The sequence below is a fragment of the Populus nigra genome, chromosome 4 (genome assembly GCF_951802175.1).
Source record: "Populus nigra chromosome 4, ddPopNigr1.1, whole genome shotgun sequence".
Lineage (NCBI taxonomy): Eukaryota > Viridiplantae > Streptophyta > Magnoliopsida > Malpighiales > Salicaceae > Populus > Populus nigra.
In genome coordinates, this window is record NC_084855.1 from 14,344,806 (window position 1) to 14,355,804 (window position 10,999).

Below are 10,999 nucleotides of genomic sequence, written 5' to 3' on the forward strand. Positions count from 1 at the left end.
ACACTCTAGTTATCATTAATAATTTTGTTTATATTAATTTTTTTTATATCAATTCATCATTCATCTTGTGTACCAATATTATTGTAATTAGAGATTTATTTTTGCATTTTAAAAATATTTTTATATATTTCTAAGTAAAAAATACTTTAACAAACAACCATATCCACACTTCTAAACAGACTCCATGCTTTCAAAGTTCTTTTTTTTTTTAATTGTAATTTATGCCAACTCATTTAATAAGTTTTTTTTAAAATGTTGTGCTTTACATATACATTACCAAATTATACTATTTCGTCAATATTTTTTTTAAGCTGTATTATTTTGCTTTTTTTTTTTTTTAAGTGTTAATAAACAAAAAAACCCAACATTTTATGATCAAATTTTAGAATTTTTTTTAGAAGAATTACAGAACCTTCCCAGAACATGATTATCCATTATTGTCTGTTGTGATTACCTTCACTGTTTACATTTACTTCGAGGACACGTATATCAAAATCGATGAATAAGGTTACAAATATGTGAAACATTTCCGCTTCTTACTTCCTCGGTGTTAAGCCATCTCATGTGCTCGTTACTCGGGGCTGCCAACCTGTTTCTTTCTACGGACTGCTGTTCAAAGGAAATGAAGAAGAGTAAGCAAACAGGGGATGGCATGAAACAGAAAACAGGAATGCATCGCCTCCTGACCAACAAAACATTTGCGAATTAATTCCAATGTTTCTTTTTAATTCTTGTAGGTGCAAGCATAGGTATTAATGATATGGCTATCCCTATCATTCGAGAGTGATATAATATAAGTTAGAGTTCCCTTCCTACCTTCTCTCCTAATTTTCTCTAACAACAGTTACTGACATCAGAGAAACACAAGGCAAGAGATGTAAAGAGAGAACATGTGCCTCACTTTGGTATGAAATGAGATAGAGCAGGGGAAACCGTGTTCCTGGGATATATCTTTTCATAATCAAGTGAACGGGGCAGAGAGAAAATCAAGCATGATTTTTTGCAGCATAAAGCAAAAGTGAACAACCTAGCACTGCACGCATTTCCAATGTCTTATGTGCTTTGTTGCTTACATACGAAGCATCTGTAACAAAAGAATGACACCAAAAATAACTTGGTCTTGACTCATAGTGTTAGTAGACAATGGTTCTGACAATTGAATAAGTCATTCTATCCAATTGGTACATTTTCTCTATCATATTTCTATGAAGAATCATCAGGATTTTAAGCTTCTTAGTAACAGGAAATGGATTGGGTAATGTGCACAAGTAACTACACCATGCAATACAGTAATTCAAGGACGAGATAAATAAAACTTAATATCGATTGGAAATGGCAAGTGAACAAAGAACATTTTGATAAAAATATGAACACAAATTAGTATCAGCCAGCAGTACAGGTCATTGATCTTAAGTAATTTAATTGGTTTCAATTCTTTACCAGAACACATGCAAGAAAGCAAAAGGCACCGATATGCCAACATACAAAGAAGAAAGCTTCAATTTTGCAGGTCCTACTAGTTCTTGGTGACATGTTCTGCGTGGATGTCCTTAAGAGATACTATCCATTGTATGCCTCGTAAAGTTTAAAACATGTACAAATGACTAATTAAGGGTTGTTCAGCAAGCACTTACCTGCATGGCTCTTGCTCCAAAGGACCTGACCATCTACAGTGGTAAGGTGTTCATCATCAAGGCGCTTCCATGTTTTGATAGACTTGACAGCTCCCCAACCACCTTCTTCTGTCTTTTCCAAAGATGCCATCACCACCCTCGCTCTCCTTGACCACCCTGCCTTCCCATAGGCATGGTATCCAAAACCCCCAGCATAACAAAGTTGTATACCAGTAAGCTCACCACAGAAGTCATTGAGATGATCATGTCCGGTGAAAACGCCTTTCACATCCCCAGCTTCTACCATGGTTGTGAAGAAGCCCGAGTTCACAGAAGCAGAGCTAATGCCTTCTTGTCTCCCTCCTGTGAAGTTTGAGGAATCAAAACTTGCAAATTCAGGCAATGGGATGTGAAAGTACACCAGCCCAGGTGCAGGTCCTTTCTGAGCCTCTGGCTGTCTCATGTATGCTCTCTGAATTGAAAGGGAAAAATGGGAATACAACAGCTAATAATTAAGCTAATGCACCTTTTAGAAGTTAAAACTATGCATAATGTAGATTCTACTTGTGTGTAGACAAACTAGTGATTCTTTTTACTGATAAATGATGGAAGTAAATCATACAGTGACCTACTAATTACTTCAACCGTATAAAAGAGTGGTGTTATTACCCGAAGCTTCGCAGAGGTGCGTTGGAACCAAAGCTGCTGAGAGGGTTTAATCCAACCATAGCCATGGATTGCCGGAACTGTGGAGTAGTCTCCGCTATCAAGGAAATAAAGATTAAGAGCTGATTTATTTTCAAATCGTGAACCTTTAACCCCGCCAATCTCCAGGTTATAGTTCCCAAAACCATCAATGATGTGTACCTCCGCAGGATTGACTTGAGAGAGAGTATTCTTAAGGCCAACAATATGTTTCATAACCCCTTCCCTTGACAAAGTGGATTGTTGGTCATGATTCCCCAAAACAGCAGCCCACGGGATGTTTGATGCAATTGCAGGCTGAAATGCAGCACTTAGTGATTTTGCAGCATCCGTGGCATCAGCGCCATAAATGTTATCCCCTGTTTCCCAAAGTGCCAATAATACTTCCATTAGCTCAGATTGTGAAAGGAGCATACTTGTTAGAGCTTACCCACTACATGCCATATATACTGTTACTTTATATCCAAATTTCAGAATAACAATCATATATAGACCAAAAAAGAAGAAGAAAAAACAGAACCAAGAACATAACTGGGAATTAGAAAAGGAAAGGGTAAATAAGAGTATAGGGGGTACCAGTGAAAACAATAAAATCGGGCTTCTCAGCTTGAATCATGCGCTCAACAAAGGCAGTGGTGTTGAGGTCAGAGCAAGTAGGCATCTGATTTGGGAACACATTAAGGCAAGACGTGGTCTTGCCATCCGCATAGTGCATATCTGCCACTTGCAGTATCTTGAACTCTCCATTTTTTCTAAATCGCAGCTCTTTTTTCACACCCAACACAGATTTTGGAACGAAGAAGCAGAGGGAAAAAACCACAACCCCCAAAAAGTGGGAGGCTGAAACACTTGGTGTGTTCTTCTTCGCCATTGTTGTTGTCTACTTAAAATCAGCAAACCCGATGCCTTCAGCATTGTCTCACAGCTAGATATAGGGAGAGGAGTCCAGTCCTAGTTTGGCATGTAGCCTAGAGCTAAAGTGTGCAAGTCAAAGAAAGCATTCACATACTAATCATCGTCTTAATAAAATCAGATTAAATATTTAAACGTGCCCAAAAGGATATTCCTTTCCCTGGATGGCGTGCGTGGTCATTGAGGGGTGTCTGTTTTTTCAAAAAAAAAAAAAAAAAAATGGGTTGGAATCAAACAGGATTTATGGGCAACGGAGATGGAGGACGGACTGATTTATGTTCTCGGCTCTTTTACTCGAATATTATGTTTTTTTGGATCTTGATTTTGTGAACTCTACGATTAATTCAAAAAAAGTATTTGATTGAAACATGATGAATAAAAAAAAAAGTTCATGTATTTTATTAATATAAAATAAAAATTAGAATATTAATAGTGATTTAGAATTTATTTATTTATTTTTGCGTTTCAAAAAAATCAAATTTTTTATATTTTTTTCTTTGCTTTAAATTAATTATTTTAGAATTTAAATTATTTTTATGTTTTAATATTAAAAATAAATTTAAAAAATAAAAAATTATTTTAATATATTTTTAAATAAAAAATATTTTAAAAAATAATTATTATCACATTATTAAATATTCTTTTTAAAATTAAATGATGTGTTATCAAATAATATAAAAATTGATGAAAGAGAGGCGGAAACACTTATTTGGAAATTATGAAAAAAATTAATGTATTTAAATAAAAAATATTAAATTTCATACACTAGATTAAAAAAACAGAGGAAAACATAATGAATTAATATTGTAATTAGCCCTTTATTTATTTACGACAACTGATTGATCTTTTTATGTTCGTACGACAACGTGATGCTCTTTTTAAACTTTAAATGAATGTTTAGAAATTCAGTAATTATTTTTTTTAGATTTTACTTTAAAATTATTAAATTAATATTTTTTATTATTTTTTGATAATTTTGATATATTAATGTTAAAAATTAAAAAAATTATTTTAATATATTTTCAAACAAAAATAATTTTTAAAAATATTTTAAACCATAATACCATATATACATTAAATCCTCTTTAAAAACAACAAATTGCTTCATGTAATGATTTTTTTAAAACATTAGTTTCAATATGAATTCAGGATGTGTGGTAGTGCAGATAAAATATTATTTGTTTAAAATTTAAATTTTATTTAAAATCAATTTTAATATTTTTATATCGTTTTAATATATTAATATAAAAAATAAATTTTAAAAAATAAAAATTAAATTATTTAATATATTTTTAAATTAAAAAAAACTTTAAAACACAATTGTATAACATTCCAAAACAGAATAATACTTATCAATGTTGTGAATTCTGTTTCATTTTATTTAAAATGGCCGAAACGTTTCATACTAATTCAAAAAATAGAATAATTTTCATTTCATTTCATTTCAAATCTCGGTCTGTTCCGGATTTTTTAGCTAAATTTTGGCCAGAATGTTCCAGTTTCATTTTACATTTTTCGTTCCAGTCTTGAAAAATCATTAAATCAAATTGAACCCGGTTAATTTAATTAATTAAATCACCCAAGTATAAAAGGCTTTTTTTCATTACTATTTTCAATAACAATGATATTAATTTTTAAAAATTAGATTTATCACTAATATATATGGTTTATATTCATGTTGTTTTTTTCATGTTTATACTTTGTAGGAATTTGAGCAAAATAAGGGATATTTTAGATCCCATTAGCCTTGATAACATTGACCTAGTTTTATATTTAAAATATTTGTGTTAAAACATTTTACTTTCATAATATTTTGATTTTTTGTTTAAGTTGAATTACTTTAAGTTACAGATCTATTTAATCTTGACTATTATAAATATTTTAAAATTTTAAATTATATTTGTTTGATATTGTGTTTGTATTGCATAATTGATAATTGATTTATCTTGAATTTGAATTATATTTGTTAAATTTTATATATATGAATAATACAACCCTGAAATGACACACCGAATCACTTTGAAACTAAAATATTTCATTCCAATTGAAAAAATAAAACACTTATCGAAACAGAATTAACAATCTTGATACTTATCGCCGCCGAAACGAAATAATGACATGTGATTTGGTTGCACATGTAACGAGGCTCATGGACCAAACATAAAAATAATATTAATGTGTTTGGTATTGTGGTAACTTTTGTGGTTGTGGTTTCAAAAAAATTGTCTTATAAAATATACTTTTGGTTAAGGTTGGTTTAGTATTTATATATGTTTGGTTAGAATTATGGTTTAAATTGAGGTTATAAAATAATTAATATATATATATATTGATGATTTTTAATTTAAATATTGTAGATTTAACTACTGATATTACATTGTAAAATAAATAATACTTATATTAAATATTTTTTATTTTTACATTAAAAATATCTACAATTTCATCACGAAATCCACCCGACAAGGACTACAGTTTCCTTAGTTTCTTAAACACGCAACAACATCAGGTAAAATACCACCAGGAATAAAATTGGAATTGCGATCAAATTCTGCAAATATTATGTCATGAAACAATCTTCTTCTAATTTTTTTGAATAATACACAATTAAAAATAAAAATAAAAATTTAATTTTTTTAACTGGATCAGACCCGTTTCAATGCATTTAGTTAGTTTTAGAATTCAATTATAGTGTTTGATTTAAATTCAATTCATAAATAGATTGAATTAATATGTTTTAAAAAATATAAAATTCAATTCATTTTATTTTTTCAAAGGTATTGAAAAAAAAGGCTAGATAGATTTTTAATTTTTTTAATTTTTATGTTATTTCTAGAGATTAAATTTATTTTTTATTAAAATCTTTGAACTAAACTTTATTTCAAAGGGTAAAAAACATGCCGTGTAACTTTTTCTATTTTCTAGTGTTAGTTTGTGCCAAAGGGCAGAAAACACTTCCTTCCTTGAGTTTTGAGTCAAAGGGTAGAAAATACTTTTTGAGTCTAACTGCAAAAGGGTAGAAAACAACCGCGTGTTTTGACGTCCAGTCTCCAGACTTGACCATACAATAAAAAAACTGCAGGTTGGCGGAAAGCAGCTTCCGCCAAGCTGCGGTTTATTCTAAATTTTGTGTGGGTCCATGCCAACAGTGAAACGCGTTTTTTCATAATCAAACATTCAGTACACTACTGCGTAAACAAACGGGCAAAGACTTAGATCATGGATTCATTTCAAAGTCCACAGAGAAGAAAAACATCAAGCTATCATTATTAATACAACCATTATTGATACAACAGCTTTGATGTGGAGATTAAAAATAAAAAAATCCGCTGCGTTGACAATGTCAAAGGACCTTGAAATCTGTGGATTCCTTTTCTTTTTCTTTTTCATTAATAGATAATCTTAGATCCAAGTTGTTCTCTAACTGGGTCCAACGCTGGCCATCTACCCACAACCACCGTGAGGGAGCAGGCTACTTTCAGCCGGATAAGCCTCAAAGTATAAGGCCATCTATATTAACGACACTACCGGGCTGTTGCTAGCATTGGCGAGCCTTCAACTCACACGACCAGCCCTCCATATTCCAAAAGAGTTGAGGGACTCGGATGCTTTACTGAGATGGCAACTGATAGACAGAACTGACCGGGAAAGAGCAAGAGACCAAGATTTATTTGATGTCTTCTCCACTGGGAATTCAATAAGATTTCCATATCTCGTATGTAGAAAAGACATCTGTTTCAACCTTCTAGTTTTCTTTTTAAGTTGATCGAGCAAACACGATATGTTTCTAAACAAATGGGTCTTCTCGGATTTGAAACATCAGTATTGCCTGAGTCACTTGCATTCATTTCAGGTGATAACCAATCCAGAGCAGAAGAGTGCCCAGCAGCATTCCCTTGCTCTTGATGGAAGGATGGCTGCCATTTCTATTAACATGATCCTGGCAGTTTCGCAACAGCCAACAGGGATATGATTTTTGAAGGACTCGCCATTCTGTGAAGCAACATCTGTTTTTTAAACTAGGTGATCAAAAAGAAAGAATCTATTGTTAGAAACCCATATAAGAAAAGAAAAAGAGACGGGTCCCTAGTTTCAAGCTTGTGCTAGTTGTCCATTACACATCCTTGCATTACGGCATTATAAGAAATGTGAGCTTCATCCATAACCATTAGGGATTTTGTTCCCGTTGTTCTCTGATTTTACAGATTAGTTTTAGTTTTTTCGATGAGGTCAATATGTGGTAGGTTCACGGGTTTAAAATGAGGGACGAAACTGCTGATAGGGATTGACACAGCTCATGCACTCCATTAGCTTCTCACAAGTCATTAAAAATCGGGTCACGCTCCGTTCAAGAATATGTTAAAATAACGTAGTGATAGTCACGCAAAGTAATGACTATAGGAGTACAAGTTGAGCAACAGCACCTTGCTTAAGAGATAGGAAAGCTACTTCCCACGAGTAATGACATGTTAGAACAATTTAGCAAAAGGAATCATGAAACCTTTAGAAGAAAATGACAATACTTTAACATTTAGTACTTGAAAGACAATATATAAGCTAAGGGATTGCCTATGCAGCATGTGAATTGGATCAGAGCATGTGCGGCTAGTCCTTTCTCCATTTCTATTAATGGCAATTTGTGTAGGTATTTGCTGGCTCTAAATGGCTTCGGCAAGGAGATCCTCTTTCCCCTTACCTGTTTGTAGTAGCAATGGAAGTGCTTTCTTGCTTGCTGAATAATGCTGCTATTAATGAGTATTGTTCCCTATCATCCAAAGTGTAGTAAGATTAAACTTACACGTTTGTGCTTTGTGGATGTTCTTATGATTTTCACAAAGGGAGATGTTGCATCCTTAGAGGCTATTACAACTATACTACAACTGTTTTTCCAGCTATCTGGTTTGCAGTGTAATTCTTCAAAAAGTGAATTCTTTTGTTGTGGAGTGGATGCTTCAGTTAGTAGTATGCAAAGGATTACTGAATTTAAAGCTGGGAGGTTTCCTGTAAGATATTTTTAGAGGTGCCATTAATTGCCAAAAAAAACTGACTTATGCTGATTGCAAACCACTTATAGATAGAATCTGTTAAAATACAGCTTTGGGTAACAAAAAGGCTTTCTTTTGCCGGGAGATTGCAGCTGTTATCTTCAGTGATCTTAAACATAAAGGAATTATTGGTGTACAATCCTCTTGCTTCCTGCTAGTGTTATTAAGATTTTGGAGCAGAAATGTAATGCATTTCTTTGGAAGGGTAAGGCGGATAATGCTTTAGGTGCTAAGGTGGCTTGGTGTAAGGTGACGTTGCCTAAACAAGGAGGATTGGGCTGGAAGAAAATTAGAGAATGCAATATTTTTTCTATTCTTAGATGTATCTTGAGTCTTTACCTCAAAGCTGGATCTTTGTGGGTTGGTGGATTCTGTCTTATAGACTGAAGGGTAATCGTCTTTGGAGCCTGAAATGTACTGCTGATTGTGCACGGTACTGGAAAAAGCTCCTAAAGTTGAGAGGGTTAGTCTGGGATCAAATCCACTATATTGCAGGTAATGGCAGAACAATTCACTTATGGTGGGATCACTGGCACTCTTCTGGTGTTCTTATAAAGGTTATGGATCTAGACTGCTCTACAAATTTGGTATTCCTTCTAAAGCAAGATTGGAAACTGTAATAAAGAATAGAGAGTGGATTTGGCTTCGAGCTAGATCAGATGATCTGGTGTCCTTTACATATTCCTCCTAGACACAGTTTCATTCCATGGCTTGCTGTATTAAATAGATTGTCCACAAAGGCACGTCAAGAACATATTTCTGAGGGTTATTCTGCATAAATGTGAATATAACAGAACTATTGGTAGTTGGAATGCTGAATTTCAGTGGGCTAGAGAGCAACTGCAGAAGAAATCTTTACAATCTACTCTGTCTAGACTGGCATAGTGTTTTTTTTGTATATGGTATATGCAAGCAAAGAGATCACAAGGTCCATGGCTTTAGTGGAATGGCTCCTGATGAGTTGGTCAAATGGATTCAATGATCTATACTCCATGAAAGCACAGGGTCACGTTATACGTTTAATCCAAATAAAAAACTGTTAGATTATGGACTGGAATGTGTAAAAGATTGGATAATTAGAATATATATTTGCAAAAAGGGTCTGGTATCCTCTTATAATTAAAGTTGGATTAGGTAGGAGATGAGAGCCCTGTAAAGTTCGTAAAGTTGTATTCAAGTTTAAGCAAGAAGAAGATGAAATTGTCTTCTTCAAGAAGAATAAATAATTTATTTTGGGGTTCTAGACTATTTATACAATAATATGATGAACAATGTGCATATCACCTATAGTTTTGGATTACGTGAAAACAAAGACACAGAGGAACAACATAACATTGCAAAAGCTATCATAGTTCCAGGTTTTACAGTATGTCCTGTGAAAATAAAAAATTGAATGGATGCGAGCTCTATACTCGGGAGAGTTTTGAGAACCATCATAGTTTAGGGTTAATATCTGTTAAGGCCTGATTTTAAGTGTTGGGACATAAATCGTGTGTAGAGGATATAAATCCTGGGCCTAACAAAAACTTGCCTAGGTTAACACAGTAGGTCTAAATTTATAGCTAATTGTTTCAAAATGTTCCAAAAGGAGAATAAGGAGAGGTGTTGGCATGGTGTTTTTGAGACTGTTTTTCCTGTTAAGAAACCAGATATGATCCTCTTGTATGCATGGTGGTAGCTGTGGCTTCCTACATTAAATCAAGCATTGGTGGCTGTTAATCATGATTATGCCCTACTTTCTGTTAATTTCCTTCTGCTAATTGGATGCATTAGATGATAAATATTTAGTCGTTGGCTGGTAAGTCTAGCATCCAGCTTTGCCCTAAATTTTCAACATAAAAATGATGCAAACTTTAAATGGTAAACTTGGTTCTTGTTTTTCATTGTTTTAGAAAATTATACATCTTCTTCAAATATAATAAACAATAATCATTTCTAAAATAAAATAATATTTGTCAAAACAAATGTAATAATATTTGCTAAAAAATTGGCAAGGTTTTATTATATTGATCACAAAGCACAACTTTTCAACAATTAGTGTGTTTTTTTTCTTTTTTAAATTTAAATTTATTAATTTATATTTTTGTGTGCCTTTATACATGGTATTTTCATTAATTTTTTTATAAAAAATTATTAAGTTGATCATATACATTATATCCTTGCTGATTTGTTGAATTTAAATCAACTATTTCATGTTTTTGTGTGCTCTTCATTTATGACATTTTCATGTTATTTTTTTTTTGTAATATTCTATCATATTGATGACATTGAAAATAAAATAATTCATATAAACTTATCACATTCATTGAGTAATATATATATATATATATATATATATATATATATATATATGAGAGGAAAAGATTGCCAATTTGTTGTTTACTATTAAAATGCCCATTCATCCGACAAAGATTGACCACAAGATTGACTTGTTCCCATGTAAAAAAAAAGGGCAAAAAAAAGATCTTTTTGGGAGATCTGATTCCGTGGATCAAGCAATGGTGCAGATGGTCCGCTACATGACCTCCAAACCAGATTGTGCATTGCCTTCTTGGCCATTCAAGTGTGGCATTGCCCATGTAAGGTATCGTCACGGTAAAATTCCAGCTAATCCAACCACTGAACCACAAAAACTGACCACAATACAACCGTACATGTCGCCCTCTTCCAGCGCACTAGACTCACCGATTGCCGAAGGGCATCAAGCACGCCAAAAATGCAACATGA

At 32.8% G+C, this 10,999-nt stretch overlaps 1 protein-coding gene and 1 long non-coding RNA gene across 4 annotated transcripts; one reads left to right on the plus strand and one right to left on the minus strand.

Moving 5' to 3' along the window:
* Nucleotides 1-413: 413 nt before the first annotated feature.
* On the minus strand, nucleotides 414-3,318 carry LOC133692990 (probable inactive purple acid phosphatase 29). Of its 3 annotated transcripts, none has more exons than XM_062114178.1 (4): nucleotides 2,895-3,316; nucleotides 2,283-2,677; nucleotides 1,635-2,085; nucleotides 414-606 (listed from the first exon to the last, which is right to left on the minus strand). In XM_062114178.1, the coding sequence occupies exons 1-4, from the start codon at nucleotides 3,187-3,189 to the stop codon at nucleotides 572-574; spliced, it is 1,176 nt and encodes a 391-aa protein (XP_061970162.1). In that variant the 5' UTR covers nucleotides 3,190-3,316; the 3' UTR covers nucleotides 414-571. The 3 variants fall into 3 exon arrangements, with proteins under 3 accessions (XP_061970162.1, XP_061970161.1, XP_061970160.1); XM_062114177.1 differs by having other exon boundaries at nucleotides 414-609; nucleotides 2,895-3,314; XM_062114176.1 differs by lacking the exon at nucleotides 414-606 and adding an exon at nucleotides 953-1,084 and having other exon boundaries at nucleotides 2,895-3,318.
* Nucleotides 3,319-6,431: 3,113 nt separating this feature from the next.
* On the plus strand, nucleotides 6,432-8,080 carry LOC133692010 (uncharacterized). The gene is made up of 2 exons (XR_009841782.1): nucleotides 6,432-6,942; nucleotides 7,081-8,080. It is a non-coding gene; the product is annotated as an uncharacterized LOC133692010 (long non-coding RNA).
* The last annotated feature ends 2,919 nt before the right edge of the window (nucleotides 8,081-10,999 follow it).